Source organism: Gavia stellata, chromosome 24 (genome assembly GCF_030936135.1).
Source record: "Gavia stellata isolate bGavSte3 chromosome 24, bGavSte3.hap2, whole genome shotgun sequence".
Taxonomy (NCBI): Eukaryota; Metazoa; Chordata; class Aves; order Gaviiformes; family Gaviidae; genus Gavia; species Gavia stellata.
In genome coordinates this window covers 3,259,938-3,279,906 of record NC_082617.1, presented here as the reverse complement: position 1 = coordinate 3,279,906, position 19,969 = coordinate 3,259,938, and the positions used below count along the sequence as shown (strand labels likewise).

General features: G+C 45.0%; 1 protein-coding gene across 1 annotated transcript in view; it reads right to left on the bottom strand.

Annotated features, from left to right (window-relative positions):
- Positions 1-19,969, bottom strand: part of CACNA1B (calcium voltage-gated channel subunit alpha1 B) — a 302,202-nt gene that overhangs the window by 120,335 nt on the left and 161,898 nt on the right. Inside the window, exons 9-14 of the mRNA XM_059828688.1 lie at positions 19,872-19,928; positions 19,061-19,135; positions 16,993-17,082; positions 12,885-13,094; positions 4,101-4,213; positions 563-675 (exon numbers count right to left, since the gene is read on the bottom strand). Of these exons, the coding sequence (XP_059684671.1) occupies positions 563-675; positions 4,101-4,213; positions 12,885-13,094; positions 16,993-17,082; positions 19,061-19,135; positions 19,872-19,928 (658 nt within the window). The remainder of the gene's footprint in view (positions 1-562; positions 676-4,100; positions 4,214-12,884; positions 13,095-16,992; positions 17,083-19,060; positions 19,136-19,871; positions 19,929-19,969) is intronic.

Genomic DNA, 19,969 nt, shown 5'->3' with positions numbered 1-19,969 from the left:
AGGACACTGGGCAGTTGATGGGCCTTAGAAAGTAAAGAAGAAACTTTTTTCTCGTACAACAAGAAATAAGGGATCACCTCGAGATTTTTGTTTTAAGCAAGCTTAAGAACAAAGAAAAGAAGGATGCTCTCACGCAGCCCATCACTACACTGTGGAACCCTCTGCCCAAGGGCAGACAAGCCTGTACATGAGGCTGGGGAAAGGGCTTAAGTCCTTGTGGATGCAAATTCGGGCTCAGGAACTCCCTAAACTTTCTGCTGCCAGAAACCCAGATTGCCCCGCCAAGGGAAGCACAATTCTGCACCTGCAATTTTCTTCTGCTCCCCCACCCGCTAGAGCCAGTGCAGACATAGGACAGACAAGACCTTTGTGCCAGTTAGTACAGGGGGTTTTGGGGGTTGTTTTGGGGTTTATTTTGTGCTTTTGGTGGGTTTTTTTGTCTGTGGGGTTTTTTTGTTTTTTTTACAAGTGTGGAAAGCACTATTACTTGCTGTGGGGCTGGTGATACAGATTTCACATGGTACCAAAAGTCTCATGTGAGTGGAAAGGGAGCTGGACTTACTTTGTTACTTTGAAAATCCTCAGCAGTCGAAGAGCTCTCAATACGCTGATGCCGAATGAGGTACCCGGTTTCACTGCAGCCCAAATAACTTCAAATATACTTCCCACGATGACCTGCAAGAAGAGTCCATTTTACATAAGGCAAAACTTCTGCTTAGTTCTTTGTGGTGCTGCTAGAGAGGCTGAGGAGAGAACAAAAATCAGAGCTTGGGCTGTGATGGTTTTCTTACAAAGGCTTCATCAAGATCATGAATTAGCCAACAGCGCTAAAAAACCTCGTTCTGACTTTCTGCAGTCCAGTCTAAAAAAGGGCAATACTTAGAAGCAGGACGAACGCAGATAGAACCACAGAGAGGAACTTGTTGCTTTCTTCTCTAACAAGCAAACGACCTTAAAATAACCTTTTCCGAAGGACACCGCAATTCATGGTTTTTCTTCTACACTGACTCAACTACAAATGCCAACACTTCATTTTCCCACCCCATGCAGCCGGTCAGTCCAGGCTGCAGAGATGCAGGGAGACACTGCCTCGACCTCCCCTTCCCATCAGAAGCACCGAAAGGCTTCACCCACAGCACTGCAGAACAGCACAGCATTAGCTCTGGGCAAGATCTACCAGAAACTTCTGGCAACTGAGAGTCTTTAGAAGACCCATGCAGATAATAGCTATTAAGAGATCCTGCAAAGCCTCTAGCATGCGCATCCAATCGGCTGCCAGGCCCTCAGCTTAAGGATATTGAAAAAATTGTCCCCAATCAAGGTGGGGTTTTTAAAGTTCTGTTTTGTTGGTTTGTTGGTTTTAAGGCTGGCAAAGTATTAACTTCAAGTGATAAAGAAATCTTCTCTTCAATCCTTTATTGCAAAAAGGACAAAACAGTAATGGGTTAAGCACAACTGAGAAGGGCAATTATACCAACACAGGTTACTGCACGGTTAATAAGAGAAGACAGGCATTTCACTGCCAATTACTGTTATTACTTGCATTAACCTAGCATTTCAGAGCTCCCATGGACCGTGGTCCCCAGTTGCGAGAAGCACACCATAAACACATTAGCACCGGACCCCAGCGAGCAGCTGGTTTGTGTTGTGAAGGGGAGTGTTAACGGGAAGTCAGGGTCAGCAGAGCTGTGTCTGGGTACCTGAGCAGTGCCGGGAGGCTCAGCAGCTTGGAAACCCCTTTCATAAACAGAAACCTGGATGTCTTTTGAAAAACACAGCATTGCTTGCAGCTGCTCTGCAAAAAATGCTGTACCCTGAGCTTCAAGAAAATGTAGTGGGAGAGGGAGATATACAACAGTTGCTCATCCAGTTGCTCCCATCACAAAAAGAAGGAACTAAAATTTCTCTCCCACAGTCTGTCACTCTTGGGAATCCCTCATGAATCAGCAAAAACCTTTCCTTAGACCCTCCACATGTTACACTGGTAATTATTTTTCCTGGCATCTCAACACGGCCTCCTGGGAGTTGTTTCACATGAGACCCCACTGGACTGTTTCTCCCAAGACTGATGTTGCTCTGATTTGTTGTTTCACTTTTTGCATTTGAACGTTTTCATCTTGATGGTTTGTCAAACTAAACTGACGACAGATATGTGTGATATCCCAGTGGGGGTGAAGTAGCTGAATTAATTCTGGGGGCTGGAAGGTGGGTGAGGAGGAAGAAACATAGCTAGAAGTAGGATCCCAGTGGACTCTCTAAAGGAGGAAGAATTAGAAACAGATCAACAGCTTTACCTCCTGGGAAACACTCAGCAAAGCTTATTGCCAGTGCTGCACTCACCATAGCATGACAGAAAGCAGAGAGACCCGGTAGGTTTATCGCTTGCTTAACGCAAACTCCTAAGTCACCTGTCCGTGACTATCAGGTACAAGCTCTTCTTGTTGTGGAAGAAGCATCCTGGATACAAGAATCCAGGGAAACTGGCAGCCAGCGTGGGGGCAAGCTGGCTGCAGTTCAGACCCTGCTTAATCCATTGGTGAAGAACATCAATTTAGTGTTTGTCACTAGACAATGCAAACAAGGCAACGATACCCTTAAAAGTCTAACTAGGCAATATTGCTTGGCTGCCAAATGCCTTTGACTCAGCTTACAGAAGCTGGGGTCTTTAGGCATGCACTGGATTCAAAGAAAACTGGGTGTCAGCCCCTTTGTGGGCACACTCCTCATTCCAGCCTTTGCAGGACATCTTGCCAGTGCACTTAAACTTTTCCATGAGTTGGCTGCCTTCAGTTGAGGGGAGCCTCTCTGCCCTTCGGATTGTGTGCCAACTCTGAATGTGCAGACATCCAGTTATCTTACATTATCTGTGTTATTTGTGCTCTGGTTTTCTCTCATGACAGTTGGAGTCTGGGCGTTATCCTTCAGGCTACGCAGCCAGAAAGAGGCGACACAATGCATTTCAGTGCTCTGAGCCACCAACAGCTGCGATGGACGCCCCAGCGAGGAGAGCCCCATGCTCGGTGCAGCCTGATGCAACACCTCAGTCTGTCGGACACAGGTGATTCTTGGGCTGGCTGCTTTAATCTCAAAGTCTATTTAGCTCTGAGCTTTCCTTTTGATGCTACTAAAAAGAGGAGAAGTTGGCTTTAGCTGTACTCTTGGATTTAGGAGCAGTCCCTTACCAAAGGTAAAAACACCTCCTCCTACCTTGTGGGAGCAGTGCTGAAGCAAGGATTTTGGCCCCATTGGGTGAGAAGAATCACCCCCAGCATTCTGGCAGATAAGGACTAGAAACAACAGACTAAATCTTGGAGAGAAGGGCTGGATGACGGGTGCAACAAACTGAATGTTTTCCCCTTGCCCGTGGCTGCATCATAAGCTTCGTATCTGCTTTCTTAAAGCAACCTTACAGACTGACCCCCACTCTGGGATGCGGTGCTCAGCCCACACTGAAGATAAGAGAAGCTGAGTTAACCTCTGTGAGGACAGATCACAGCCTAGTAGCTTTTAATGACTAAATTAACATCTGCTTACAGTGTTCCTTGTCAGATGGAGTCAGAACTGGCCCCACTATTTGCACTTTAAAGCTACAGTTTTAGCAGGAAGGGGAGAGCCTGTACTTCTGCAATGAAAGCATGTGAGTTATTGCCTTTCTATTACCTAATCATGTGTTTAGACTTCTACTTCTGGGCACTCACGTCTGAAAAGTGCTGCCTATGTATCTTGAGGTAAAGGCCATTAAATGGATGTTAGGGGAGATGAGCAATAAGATGTGTGGGTTTTTTGTCTTTCAATCACCTCATTTAAATGGGAGAGAGAATCTCTCAGTAATCAGAGCATTTACTGATGCTGATGCTGCGAACACCCTGTAGCTCACCGAGGAAATGAAATCCCCAGCTGTCACATTTCTTCAAGAAGGATGATAACTAGGGGAAGCTTAATGTGTTTCACTGCAGCTAATTTATACAATGACTACTCCCCACAGAAGACACACTTACAGCACCATTTCCCCTGGATTGCCACACTCGCCCTTAAACACCCAACCCCATTCAATAACGGGAGAGTCACACGCTTCATCTACACAGCTGAAGCCTACTCACCCCAAAGTCAAAGCAGTTGAATGAAGAGTGAAAGTAATTTCTTGGTCCCAGTCCATACATCTTCAAAGACATCTCAGTAAGGAACAGACCCAGAAAAACAAACTCTGCAAAATCTGGAAACAGGGAAAGATACTAAATTAGTCCACAAGACCTTGGTAGGCAGATCTCTCCATGTGGGGAACAATGGTAATTTTTCACAACACAGACTGCCTCCTGCCAGAAGAAAATCCCTTTGCAATGGCAAACAAGACCCCGAGGACAGTTTCACATAATTATTTGTATATGCACATGAGCTGTATTCAACCTTCAAGAACTGTGAAGGCAATGTTTCACGTGTACTGTGAGAAAGTTGATATGAGTGTTAAATAATATTCTCATCGTCTTTGTAACAGAATTTCAAAAGAAAGCTCTGGATCTAATATTTCTAAAGGTCTAACTTAATTGCACAGATAATGTTTTGCAAACATATGTTTGGGACTTTCATACCTACACGAGACAGGCACTTTTGGGAGCGGGGTGTAAGCTTTTATAGCATCCACTCATGATAAAAATACCTTCATACCCAACAGAACTCCTGCCTCTAAGAGCTCATATTCAGAGGTGTTGTGTCTACTGTTAGCACATAGCCACATTTATTTTTATTATGCCTGTATAACCATATAATTATGGAAGAGCAAGTTCTGTTTCCTTCTGCTTCACATATCACAGGCAAACAGGCTGTGAAGCTTTTGATGATAGGAAAATTTATCACCTATGATGAAACAAAGGGCAGAAAGAACATAGCTGGAGACTTCAATTTCCAGATAAAGTTTTTGGGACTTGAAGCTACAGAAAAGACTGCCTTTGGCATTTTAAGTTTAGATCTGGAGGCCAATGAGCAACAGAAACAATGGAATGTTAAAAACAAACACGAAAAGGGCAAAACACCTCTACACTACCGAAAGAAACCAAACAGCATAAGGCAAACCTCTCCCTCTAGAGAAAAGATAAGGAAAAGCATCAAACTTCAAAGGGTGGAGATTAATCACATTGCTTAGCACACTACAGAAGGTTCTGGGATGTTGTAGCAGCGCAGATGCTACAGGGATGTCGTCTTCCGTAATTTCAGTTTTACGATTCCAGGAATGATGAGGACAAGATGGTGCCAAACTTTTCTCAAAGGTGCGCATGGACAGACAAAGGGCAACGGATACAAGTTGCAACAAGGAACATTTCAGCTAGACAATCTCGAATCCCGGGTGCTTTGTACATCTCCTGCGATATGTGGCTTCAGCTAACGAGTGTGGGGAAAGAGAGAGGAGGGAAGGAGGGTCCTTTCAAACTGCATGGCTTTCACTCCATTCACTGCGTTGCACATTCATATTGAGTGAGCGCGGTTGGCCCAGGTCCACCTCGCACTGCTGCTTGTCTTTTGAAATTGCTTGAAAAATACAGCTTCAATTATCAAAAAATAAAAAGGGGGTTTGAATTTTATATGAAAGACAGTCATGAAATATCATGGGCATAATGTTAACTGAAATCCAGGAAGCATTAAGTAGATGAGAAAGGTTTTATTAACACTTCAGTGAGGAGTCTACAAGGACACTTCTGCCAACATTTGCAACAGGAGAGGAAATACCAGGAGGGTATTAATTATACCATATAACTTACTCTCCTTGAAAATAGGAGCAATATCATTAAAGGAGACTATCAAGGGCAAAGTGTTCACATTCGAGGAATAAGATAACAAAGTATGAGGTCTGCAGACTTCTCAGCCTTTTTCCTACCAAGAGGTAGGCTCCATCGCCAGATCTCAGTGCTCAGGGGAAGGCACGGTCACACAAAGGAGGAGCACACCTCCATTTCCCTTTGAGCTTGGAACTTGCTAGGAGAAGTATGTTCACACCTACACCATGCTACAACTTTTCTCTCCTTTCTGACAGCAGACGCAACAGCTCAGTGAGCAAACAGTTGTTTCCAACGCCAGGGATCCCAGAGTAGGGAGTTACCCACAGTTACACTGGCAATCCATCTGACTATACAAGTGCAGAGGGTGCAAGAAAGGGACTAGGTGAACCAATGTCAGGCATAAAATGAGGTGGCTGACCAGTCCAATAATATAAAAATACAGAATTTTTTAAAAACATGTGTTCAGTGGTATTGAATTTCCTTGCACATAATTAAAAAGATCACAATTGGGAAGTAGTGAGAATATTAAAATCCTTAATTATTAATAGTTGGCCCTGTAAATCAGAAGCTTAAACTAGCTTCCAGGCCAGATCCTGAGCTTTCATTCTGCACCCTACATACTTTGGAAATGGTAAGAAACAGAAGACAAAACTCCCCCAATAAAGCAGAGGCATCTTCTCTGGGCGTGGAAGAATTTGCACTGCTGCTGTCACCTGTTTCAGTCATTAGCCCAGAGGGAAAGCTTGCACCGGCGTTTGTGCTGACAAGAGTCTCTCCCTTGCTGGGAAGTTATCACTCCCATCTTCTGTTTCACACTCAGCAGAGCTCAGCAAGCCCAGCGGTGCTTATTGGAATGACTTCAATGTAAAGGCTCCCTATCACAAGGATTGATATCAAACCAACGCTTTGAAACTGGTGGCCTTGCTTAGTTAGCAGACAAAACTTAAAATACTAGGGAGGGGTTGTAGATCAGACCTACAGAAAGCATCGCACAGCCTCCACCTGCTTCATATCTCACTCTGGCAGGGAGATTCTAATCCTCTTATCTATCCACCAGACTCACACCTTTAAGAGTTACATTTCAGGTACGTCCCATATTCTTCCACAGAATAACAAAAATTCTAGGTAGGGGTTTTTTACTGTAGTTTTCACCAACAGATCTCAGTGCACTTTGCCAAGACAATTACCATTATTTCAAAAAAAGAAAAAGGAAGAAAGAAACAAGGATTTATGTTCAGTCACCCATCCAGCAGAAGCATGAACAAAACCCAGGTATCAACCAGTGCAATGTCCCATCACTGGACTGACACATCCTGCAAATACACATGCAAAACCAGAATATCGTAGAAGTAAAAAAGCTAGCAGACACCCTCTCTAAGTAAAACAGAATCAAGAAATATTTGATTAAAAAAACCAACCAAGCAAACAACAGGAAACATTAGAATCTCAGAACATCCAAGAAACAACTTCCTTCTGCTGCTTTTGAAAGAGCCACCCAACTTGTTCTTTCACAGCTGACGACTTCCATCAAGAGCAGAGTTCAAAACAGGCAGCAATAGCTATATTTCAGCAGGTACCAGGTGCTACAAATCATAGCACTATGAGGACAAGGAATAGAGGCAAGGAAAATATGAACATAGTGAACTCCTTGGGCAGAAGGAATTGACTCGAAGTGAATCAGCTTCTCCAGCAGACGGATCAGAAACACGATTTCTTCTGACATGGCCCTGCCCATATAATTGAAAATGCAATTTCATTGTTTGGACCTCCTGGTATTCAGACCCCACATGTAATTTAATCTGCCTTAAGCAGAAGCATTTTGTAATGTGATTTAAGGAAAAAAAGTTTGATACAAATACTCTCATTTAATTTCAAATTTGTGCTATTGGCAAAGGCCGTGCTAGAATCTTTTTGCCCCATACATTTGAATTAGATAGTTAGCGGCGCTTTTTTGTCGATCACCCATGGATTAATTCCATTTCTGCCCCGTCTCCAAGTCCAATGTCATTAGGAGCAGGAGCTGAGCCTGCCGCTTTGGTTTCCTTTGCTCATCCTCCTCATACATTAAACCAAGCAGGAGGAGAACCTCGGTGAAGTACAACTTCCTCCTCTTTGACAAGGCAGACGTGAAATGTTCAGCAGACATAAATAAATATGCTCGCTTCAGAAAGCCTTTTCCTCGCAATTGCAAATGCTGCATATTTATATCCAGAGGGAGCTGGCTATCTACTTCAAAGGCAAACACAACATCAACAAAAAAGGCCTAATTGCAGCAAACACATGGTTCAGCATCGCGCAACACACAGGGAAGGCATTCTCAGGCCATAACGGCTAAAATACCGTTTTCAAGTATTGTATTTATCAGAAAGAAGACATTCTGGATCTTGTTTTTAGACAGATATAAGCAAGTAAAGGATCACCATAGTGCTAGCCGGAGAAACATGGAGAGAGCTGCTTTGTGAAGGGCAGCCTGATGAGAGGGTTCCCAAGTGAAACGTTACTGATCCAATCCTAAAACCTTCTCACCATGGTCCCTAAAAGCCTGCCCGAGGGAGGCCGGAGAGCTCTGGTTCCAGCCTTCTTCCGCAGCTTTAGCCAGAGGAAGAGGAGACCACCACCACCACCTCTGCTGGCCTCCCGCACAGCACAGGGCACGGAAATGTTTTCACCTGCTTCCACATCAGGCTTGCAACTTCTGCTCAAGCTACAGCATGTATTTTTAAAAGGCACAGTCCTGACTGAAAAACCCTTAACGCTGCACCTCCACTCTGTGCCCACATTATGGATTTTGTTGGTTTGCTGCCCTCACAGTTGAAGATGCCTCTTTGCTGCTACTAGATCTCAATGATGCTGTTCTAGGCTAGATGAGAGAGTTGTCTTCTGACAGAATTCTCTTTTTTTCTGAGAATACCAGCAATGATGGAAATTACCACAAACAGATGACAATCATGGGTGGTTGCTTGAAATATATACTTTTATAGGGATCTGCAACTTATTTAATCGAAGGTCCATGCTTTGGTGAGCAGAACATGCCATGTGTCCACATGCAGTATGAGAAAACTCCTGTTGCAATGTGGCACTGGAGTCCTTTCCATGCAGAGAAGAAAAATCTCTGATCTAATTTGGGGATAATTACAGGGGCATAAAGTATGTCCTGTTCTTCACTATACCCCAAGAATTCAAAGAATTTCTCATCAGCTCTTTCAGTAAGACTAAAGAAATCCCAAGCCCCTTTCTAAAGCTCCTACAGTTCCTTTTTCAAAGCAATTGCAGCAATATGGAATATCAAGCAGAGAAAGCTAATCAGAACAATTCAACAGCAGAAATTTTAAAAGAAAAGACCAAGGGAAAAATAAATCAATGCAGACCCGTAGGCTTTTACCAACCATTCTTTAAGTAAAATTATTTTGTAATGTAATTAAACTTTTCCCCGGAGGGACAGGTATAATTGAATTAGAGGTGCCTGGGTAGAGTTTCAGGGTTTAGCAGAGCCTCCCAGACTTGACCACACTCCTCTCCTGCTGCTACGGTTCACAAAACTCCTCAGTCGGTTCATTTGTAAGCACCTTCCACAAAACAACATAATTAGAACTGGCTACTTCTCTCTTGCTCTGCATCAGACTAGCCAAGTCCTGCTCCTCTGTAGTGAAGTTCACTCATTGTGGATTAACTTTAAAGCCATTTTTAAACTCTGTCACTCTTACGGTTAAAGGATTTTGCCAAGTATTTCCAGGAGCTGTTTAAAATCCCCTGGTTTTGTGATATCTTGTTCTGCCTATATCTAATGGATTTGTGCACAAGTCTTGGGCAGAATAGGGCTTTCAAGGAGCACTCCTCGAGGGCTAAACCACAGCTGGGCTCGTTCACAGATATGTTTGCTGCAGGGTTAATCAGGCTGGCTGTGGTTTAGCGCATGCAGGAGTGAGAGGGGCCAAGTCCAGTCTTACAGTGATTGCAATAACAAAACAACCACTTAGTCAATGCAAAGTTCCATGTACCTTAAGGCGTAAAATATTCCCTGCATTCAATATTAAGCTTTAGATTAGTAGGAAAGATTATGCTATGAAAACTACATCATCCCCCAGGAAAGCAGGCAGAAACCTTTAGGTCATTACCAATGCAAAGACAGGCATGAATACAATACTACAACTCATCATCCTGAGAAGCTGGGAGGGTTTGGAGGAATGGACTCTTGTAATTTAAGAGGTTGAACTTCTAAGAATTGTCCACTGAAAAGGCCTACAAGCTCTTTCTTCTAAAATTATGTTAAAATAGGTTTCTTCCCCGAGCTCCCATTACACTATGCCGTAAGATAGACCAGAGACAATCCTCCCCAGAATGAACCCACGGCACCTCTGCTTCTTGTCTTGGAGAAAACTATCTTTGAAAAAAACCAAAAAACCAAAACAACCCACAAGATAAAATTGTCTAGAGTGTCTTAGAATTTCCATGATGACCATTCACTCTGCATCTCTGGTTTTTATTCTCTGTGTCAGGGTAGCTAATCTTGTACCACTCCGTTTAAAGACCCAATGTTTATATCCATACAAAAACAACTACAAAACCTATGATTCCTCAGATATTCTGGTTTTGTCTGTGACCCACCTCTGTGTTGCCCCTCACCAATTACAGCGTTGTTTCTAGCAGCATTTATCTAGAGCCACTAGTATTTCTTTTAGCGAATCTAAGGGATTGATTTGTGAAACACCTGCCCAGGTGTTTCCTTATTGACAAAGGACACTCAAGTCTTCCAATTAAACGGCAGTGCAATGATGCAAAGACATAAAGGGCAGATGAGACACAGGAAAGCACATATGGCTGGGAGGATGCTGAGGATTTAACTCCCAAGAACACACAGTTCTTTGGTGCTTTTCTGACTTTTCCATTAAAAATAAGTCAATGGGATCACTCGTTCTTAGCTAGGTGGTACCCTAGCACCTAGAAACTAAAGTATGCCACCCAAGTGTTTCCAAAACTAATTCGCAATACTGGGTGTTAAGGACACATGCAGAGCTCCTGAAAGAAGGATCCATCCCAATCCCTGATCCCAGGCACAACACAATTTCAGCCTTCCCTGTTTTTTGTCTGCAGCTGAGGTAGGTCGGGAGCCTAATTTGTGGCCTCTGTCCCAGATACGTTTCCCACCTGGAGGTGCACCTTTAATGCTAATCAACAGAAACAGCCCCCAGCTCTCATATGAACATTAAGTAGAAGTTGCTGGGTCATGTATTTCTTTATGTTCTCTTAGAAAAGTTACTGCATAAAGTGTTCCCAAAATTGAGTTTGTAAATCTGAAGCCTTCTTTTTTGGGTTGAAAGACTTAAAGTGGTTTTTTTTCCTAGACATTTAGTCCTAATTCAAGAGGGAATCCTAAGCCTCAAACTTCTCATGACTCTGCCCATCTAGCTTATTATTTCCTCTGTTAAATTTAGGAAATGAATAAGACAGACTGACTTGTTTGTGTAGTCTGTCTCTCTTTTCAGTCTAAAACTTGGGGGAAAAAAAAAAAAAACCCAAAACCAGAGTTGAAAGAAGTTTCTGTCCTTCTTATGCATCTCATTAAAGCTCCAGTTACCTGGTGGTATTAAATATTTCAGCAACTATTAATAGGGAGTTTTGTGAAGTCAGAGCAACTAGTATTCTTGACCTTTTAGGTCTAAAAAAAAACCCCAAAACCCACAATTTCAAAAGCTTGCTTCCTTAAAATAAGGTAAGACCTGAGGGTCTGGGGCTAGAAATACTTAAGTATCTAATCTATATACCTAATTTTCCTTGATTTCTATATAAGTATTTTTAATGATCTAAGCCAAAATTATTAAGTTAGACTGTTAGAAATATTTTGGGTTTTTTTTCTAGACTTCTGTTCTATTGCTTCAGAAGTTTTACTTAACAAATTCTGAATTAGCCACATCTGAATATCAAGTGCTGAAGAAAAGATTTGTTCCTGGCCATTCTATAGAGTCAGAAGTGGCCAATGCAATGGCTCTGTCTTCCAGAAACAAACTCTCCACCCTTTCCCTTCAGAAGGAAAAACTTGCAGTGTCCCACTTTCAATGTCACCATATTCTCACCTTAACAATTTCTACAGGTCTTCCAGCTCTAGGAGTCAGAGCCTACAACCTTCATTAAAATAAACAAAAAAGGGCTGTTCCTTACCTTCCACATGTTTTTAAAACAGGCTTCATGAGTAAGTCTGCAACCTCAGTGTAAAAATGTGATATGTCAAGACTCCGAGTGCAGAAAGCTGCCTCCACTTATTACTCATCACAGGACAAAACAATATGCAATTAAAAAAAAAAAAAATCATACTTCAAAAGCACTTATAGAAGCCTAAACTGATAGGTGACCACAGGAACCAAGCTAAAATAAAAGCTTTTGCACAAATACAGTAAATTTCTTCTGTATGGTATTATTTCTATCACTATTGCACATATTTTCACAGAAGGGCATCATGACATCTATCCCATCTAATCACAGACCACTAGTAAGGAAGGCACAATTATCAAAAAAGACCTTCTGTAAAGTTGCAACCTTTTAAAGAATATGACAATAATTGCTACAACTGCAGTGAATTAGCGTGTGATTCTATAAGCATAGATAGACATTTTTATCTCCCAGGTAGCACTGGCCATTGCACGTGCTGCTGTCCCAGGGACATCAGAGCTGGCAGAGCTTTAAGTATGTCCACAACAGAAATCACCCATGGATGCAGATCAGCTGCAAAGTGGCATCAATTCTGCAGTTCTCTGGGCAGATGCTGCTTAGACAGAGAAACCTGCCTTTACCCAAGTACAGAGCCATTCCCCCTCCTTTCATAAAGCCTGCTGCCGAACAAATCCTCCTGCCATGTTACAAGATTTAAACGTGGTTGACTCTGAAGTTTCAGATAACATTTAGGATAACATTCCCATCTCAAACCAGTATCGTGTCCTAGTGGATTTTTTCTGAATTCTGTGACCCAGTTACTCTTGAGTTACTAGAACCAATCATTAATGCATTTCTGACCCTCCTCCGAGAGAGGCATAGGAAGCCGAAAACCAGACCTCATGGGGATGTGACAGCAGTTCTCAGAGTGATCAAAACCACCTCATTAGAGGTGGAGTCCCCAGTACTCACACAGCGCAGTGGTGAGCTTCTCTGGCTGGTCATAGTGCACCATCGCAACGCAGAGTGTGTTGAGGGCGACCACGCAGAGGACGATCCAGTAGAAGCTCTGAGCTTTCACCATGCGCCGAATGAAGAACCGGAACATTTTCTCTTTCCTCCTGAAGTAGGACGAGCTCTCGTTCTTCCCACTCTTCAAACTGGCACGGGCAAAAGGAGACCCTGGGACAGAAAGAAGAGTCACCACACCACATCGCAGCAGCTGAAAGGCCAGAGGATGTTCTTGAGCACACAGACCCTCTCCCAAGCACCAGAAACACAGCTGAGCAGAAAGCTGGGTACATTGACTATGGGCTGAGCAAGGACATCTCACTTGCAATGACATCATGAGGGATGAAGGCTGGCATTTTAAAACTTCATGAATGAATACCCAGCTCCACCATCTAAAGAAACTGGGCTTCCAACCTTTTGAAGCAATCTCGATTGTTCCAATTTAACTCATAACTTTTGGGTTCCTGGTTGACTGGAGGGACAGAAAATATCAGGCACAGTTGTATTTCTGCCCATGGTGTGGAGCACACCCTCTTGGAGCTGGGTAGCTGGCAACAGGAAAGCTGGTCCCTATTTCACTGGCTTCAAGGACCAGGCGAAGACCCAGCCCTTACTACTGAACTGAGTGAAGTCTCCTTATTTTACTCTCCGACTTCACGTATTTCTACAGCAGAGGGCTCTAATCTGCCTCCATGCATCATATTTTGGGCGCAGCTACTCATTTGTATCAATACTGCCTGTATCAGCTACATTTCAACTCTGGTCTGAAACCCTGGAAAAGAGTCAAATGTTTTAACAATAGGAAGCTAACAGAAGAAATTATTTCTAATGTAAGCTCTCCCCCTGTGGTAGTAGGCACTGTTCAAACGAATGATGAAAAGGCAATCTCCAGCCAGTGCTGAGGCAGGAGAAATCAACAGACGTTAGTAATAAACACATGCATCCGTTGGAGTTCCTCTGCAACAGCCGCAGACGCTGTTGCAAGCAGGGCAAATCGTGATTGCCACAGGCTGTCCACTACCTGTTTCATGCCGTGCTGGCACCCCTCAGAAATTGCTAGCAAACCTTGTTTCCAGATGGTTTGTGGCAAGGTAATATGCTATTGCCCTTCCCCATCATGGGATGGAGCCTCCCGGCGGGAAGGGCTGACTGCGACACACACAGTCCTGTCTCGGACCAAGCACCGTCAGAGCAGGTGACTTGCATGGGCTGTCGTTGGAGACGGCCGAGTTACACAAAGTGTTCTGGTTGCGGCAGCCAAATTTTTGAGTGTCCTCACTTACATTTCAACACTTGGAAGGGGTGGGAATCTCACCCTCTTTCATCCTGCAGTAAGATCAAACACAGCACTCATAGAAAGGATGAAGCATCCAGATGTGACAGCAGTGGGTTCTCCAAGCCTCACAGCTACACAAGAGCATGCTGCTCCATCTCCCCAATCGAAAGCAAGCTCTCTGCTCCATTTCACATTTCTGGCCATCCACCAACATGCCAAATGCAGAGCTGGCCCTGGCCAGGCTTTGAACAAACTCCTTCCGGAAAAGCTCAGCGTGCTGTTGTTCTGTTAGTTTGATAATTCTCCCTTTGGCAGTTTTAAAAAAAAATAAATAAAAACCATCATGCTCATCTATTGCTTTAAGACAACAAAATTAACTACAGGTTAAGATACAGGCTGCCCCATATTGTAGTACTGTTTCACGGGTAAAGACCTCTCAGATGTTCAAGCCAGTCTATACTCTCGGATTTGCATGGGAAGTCTGTTGCCCTTTCATCCCCTCTCTACTGGCTCTACTGACCTTCCAGAAAAGAAAAGCAGCAGTATTTAAACTGATCTAATGTAGGAAACACCCACTTCTCCAGGCTTCGCTGTCTGGCAATCAAGACAGTGCCCTGTGTCTGGTACAGCGTAGAGGGCGGGAAGCCAGAAGGAGCCAGCATCTACTGCTGCATGCTTATTAGTGTGGAAAGAAAGGCTGAGAGTTAGGAAGAAAGAAAAGAATAAATGTTAAGAACAACTCCAGAGATCACACTGGGAAGTGTTTAGCACTATAGAGCTTTATAATGCAATTATAAGGCTCATTGAGGTACTTGTGTTTGAATTAAAGTGCAACGTATTTAGTCAATGGCCAGCAAGAGACCTGTCAAAGTCTCTACCGCTCTGGTCTGCACCTTCACATTGCACTCAGTAATTATATTGTTAGTTCTTCCACGCTCCTTATGCTCCCATCAGCAAGACATTATAGAAAACCATCCAAAAAAACCTTTTCTCAAAAACATATTCTTTATGCATAATTGCCCATATGATCTGATTGTTTATGTTATGCAGAGTTTCAGCCTTTTCAGGAGCCTGCAGAAGTATCTGCTTTATCCATTTCTTCTTTTCTGCCTTGTTCCACGAATCAAAAATCAAAAACACTTTTCCCAAGTGGGTGAACCACTTGCAGAAGGTGGAAAGCACTGCTGTTATTTTCCCTGCCATATGCTCCTGAGACAGTTCCCAGCTCTGCATCAGATTATCCACGAGTCCAGATGCTCCGTCATCCGTTGCCACCTGAAACACTGAATTCAAAGATCTGCTTGTGTGGCATGGGTGCCCAGAGCCTGGAGGGACTTGGATGTGAATGCAAAGATCTCATAATTATTGCAACCATGAACAAATGTTCCAAAAATGACCATTCCTTGTTAACCATGCAGGGATCCGAGCTGCTCAGAATAAAACAAAAAAACCCAAAAATGCACACGGGTGCTGCATTTTTGTCCTCTGTCAGCAGGACAACCTCTCACAGAAGTGACAGCAGTTTAGCCACAAGACCTGCAGCCTGCTCAGCCTGGGGGATTGGGGCAGTTCAACAGTGGGTGATGGTGTCAGTAACATGCTGAGCAACGTTCATTTCCTGCAACCAGGTCTTCATTTAAAGGGAAAAAAAAAAAATCCAGCAGCAGCTGTAATCTCTTAAAATGTTAATGCCAAATTTCCAAAGAGCATTTGAGGCACTCATGCTTGCAAGCATATATGGACATGTACTCTCAAATGTACTGTTTGTGCCACTACTCTTATGTATCCAGGATTTGCTGCTTCGTTGTAACTGGGGTGCCAAGACATTTCTTCGGAAGATAATGAGAACATCTGCTGCTTCAGCAGCAAAACAAAATACAGACTCAAACAGGAATAAGGGACAGGAATAAGCAAAATAGCTAACTCCAAAGCAGTCAGGAAGATGTCTTCCCCGCCAGAAAGGAAGAGCCCACGACTGAAAGGTCTTTCTGCTGATGTCCGAAGAGCTCCCCGTAGGTGGGGTGCTGCGTGCTCAAAGCCTGCCTTCCCTTGCAAGCCCCAGACCTGCCTCTCCACCTGGCAATGCCTCAGGAGGGAACTAGGTCTCTGTTAACCGCAGAACAAGCAGCACCTTGTAGCCTGACAGTGTCTTATTCTCCAGAGCTGAAGATAGCAAATTCGCACCATCAACGCTACACTACGCAGGATGCCACGCTCTGCACTGGAGGTATGTGGGTAAGTGCATGCACACAGGTGTGTATCTCCATATCTGGCTTTAAAAATGTAGAGAACTGTTTTAAGATCTTCTTCTAAGGCAAGAATGAGAGAATTAGGGCCACTGCCCAGCATTTCCCAGTAACCATTCACACAGCAAAGGCTGCAAAACCACACGCTGTGCATTAGTGACCAGTGCGACTAAGTGTCCGCTTCCTCTCCTCCCTTCAACAGATGAGGCTTAGCAGTATCACTTGACATATTTGGGTTTCATTAGCATGAATGAGCATGTTCCAAGCAGAATCACAGTATGGCCAACACAGCACGGATTCTCCAAGCATTTCGGCAGGGCTCTTTTAAAGGGTGCAGCATGCAGCAACAGCTGAGCAGGGCAGCATGAGGGAGAGGGTGATGCCACAAAGCCATTTGCTTTGGGAAGTTGAGCGCTGCTGCAGAAGCAGTGATAATTCTCCTTCGTGAAACTACAGCTTCCGGAGCAAAGGAGCGCTCGAAGGAAACACAACATGAGCACGTTTAGGTGGAGATCTAAACCTCGGGGAATGCGAAGCCAGTACTCACCAACGGAGCAAATGTCTGTGAAATGGTCCTCACCTTCTTCAGCATGAATCAGGTCATTTTTGCTCTTCTTTATTGCAGCTCTTTTCAACACTGTGTGCAAATTAAAGAGAAAATGCCCGTGAGCATTCAGAGTGGATTCTCTCTCCCCCTCCCTTCACTCTCCAGGGCCAGCATTTACTTCCCAATGCCAGCTTAAAGCTCTCACGCAAGGGTAAGCCGGAGTAAATCAGACAACCTACAACCCTTCAGGGCCTCTGTATGCTTTGATGCCAGGGTCATTTATTTATTTGACCTTCTAGATCTTGAAGGTTTGCCAGGCACAGGTCTGCACCCTTACACTTCACCCCAGCAGATGCAGGAGGGTGGGGGAGTCACTGCAGCTGCTAGACCTTTTAGCACAGCAGAAAGGCTGGGCAGGGTCACTGAATCTGTCTGAGCCCCAGCGGGTTGTAAGTGCTTCTACCCATTAAAATCATTAAAGCTCTTTACAGTGTGCACCATTAAGAAGTTAGCATTTACGGTGCTCGGATGTAGTTTACCACCGAGCAATGCCTTAAGCAGCAAAAATGCTATGTCAAAAGCAAATGCCACAAATCGGCGAATATAATCTTAATAGCACCCACTGTACAACTCCTCCCCTCTGGGGATCTCTTAACTCTTTGAAAACACACTTTGTCCAACAGCATCTTTTGTGGGGAGGGCAAACATCGCTACACCGTTTTACTCGACAGGGAAAGAGAACTGCAGCCTAAGGCTCGGAGACGTCTGCGCTGTTCACCCAGTGCACGAGGGGTAACACAGGAGCAGCATGGACACTGGTCCCAAGACCACCTACCTGCAAAACCTTGAGAACTAGCAGGAAAAAAAACGTTGATACAGTTTTGTAACAGCTTCAAGACATACAGTAACTAAGCACCATTTGCTATCAGCAGTAAGACACCCCACGGTGTGGTGATACATACTGTTCAGTAGGCACACACAGCAAACCCACTCACTCTGCAGCGACTACCCTGGGGGTAGGTTCGTATGAGAGGATCCCCTCACCCTACACAAATTTCCCTGCCTTGACAGAGAAACGGATGCGCTTCTTCCTCCGCAGCTAAGGCAAGCGTTAGTGCTTTTTTCACTTCAAGGAATATCACATCCAGAACATCACCCAGGTTCGGAGAGGCTCAAAGAGGAGAGGATGCTCTGAACCTGTAGTCTGGATCCAATTTTTTGCAAATAACCGCTTTTGCTCTTTTCTTCCCCACCCAGCAGTAGGCTGAATCCTCAGTCCCAGCAATACCAGCTTTTGGGTCCTTCAAGCTGCCTCTGTCCCAGTACACTCCAGCCCATCCAGGGCCATCCCCAGCACTGGAACATAACCAGCCCTGGGAGTAAAGTTTTACAACACTCCCTGGCTTGAATTGAGCACCTTTGTCTTTATCTTCTCCCCCCAAAAACTCCTGCATGTGTTTAACAATTAGGTTGTGCCATCTTTACAGGCACCTTGGAAGCAATGTTCCCCTGTTTTGGAGACTAAGACAATTTAAGACAGCATAGATGTCGGCTGCTCCATACCAGCTGGCTTCAAGGCTGGGAACATTGCCAGGGTCCTCTAGCTTACCAGTATAGAGGGAGCCTTAGTATACCTGGGTCTTTACTCCATGGCCTGCACCCACCTCTAGTTTGCTTACACCACTCAGCTTTTCAGACTACTCTTCCAGACACTCATTTCAGCTCGTGACTAACAGCTCTGGCTGCACCCACGTGTCGGACAAACTTCCCCAGTGCACGCGCACCCACGCACCCGCACACACGCACGAAGATTTGCCAAGCACACCTCAGCCCTGACCTTCTGCAGCCCCAGCTCTTCCATCCCCGAGTCCTCCCCGAGCACAGGTCACCAGGCTGGCCAAGGCGGACCAGCGGCCAGGTGCCTGATGCCCCACGGAGCCACGTGGCTCAGAGCAAGGTGCAAAACCACCCGGGAAGCATCGCCGGTGACCTGGGCGCGTGGGGCTGCGGGGGAGAAGCACTGCCCCGCTGTGCCGCCTAAGCCCCTGGTGATTTGCAGTCCACTCACTGTTGTAGCTGCTGCCGCTGCTAGTCTCTGCCGGTGCCGTGCCTTGTTGAATCGGCCCTTCCGAGGCGGCCCTCCCTGACAGTGAATGGGAGGAGAAAAAAAAAGAGGAAGGAAAGGGAGGGGAGGGGAAAGGAGGAGACATGGGAGGACGAAAGATGGTCAGAAAAGGGAGAGGGAAGAATCTTTAACTGAACTTTGACTGGCTGTCGCATCCTAAGAGCTCATCGGTCTGGAGGCACAGGGAGAGCGGTCCCCGTAGCCTCGCTGCACCTGTGTCTGAAGCTCGGTACCTCCAGCCGTCCTGCAACGCTAGGGTCACACGTCGGAAGATAGGATCACCACACCCTGTTATGTCTTACTGCTTACAAGTAACAGGGGTCTTAGTCTCTTTGTCAAATCCATTTGGAAACCTCGGTTTAGAGCCCTGCCTCTCTCGGTCAATGCATTTCTCTTCTGGTATCCACTCTGCAGCCTACCCCCGCCACAACCTGCACGTAGACACAGCCAGCCATGCTCGGCAGAGGCTGACGAGTGTCCCCTGTCACGCTGCGGTCCCACAGGCAGCATAGGGACCAACCGACCCCAAGGGCAGATCCCCATCCCAGAGTGGTGTGTCACATAACTGCTCATCGTCCACCTGCAACCTCAAAAAGACTCGATACGGGAAAAGGGACTCTTTAGCCCAACTTATGCCAGGTGCATGCAAGAGCATGTTCCTCACACCTTCCTGGTTACAACGGAAAGCCATGTCAGTGTACAGCAGGTGAACCTCTCACGTATCACAGGAGAACTGCACAGCAAAATGACCTACCGTCCAGAGGAGATTTCTCTTCAGCATTCTTGTCTTCCTCTGCCAGCATGACCTCCTCTGTAAAAGGAAAAGAAAAACAGCAAGGTTCAACCTCAAGT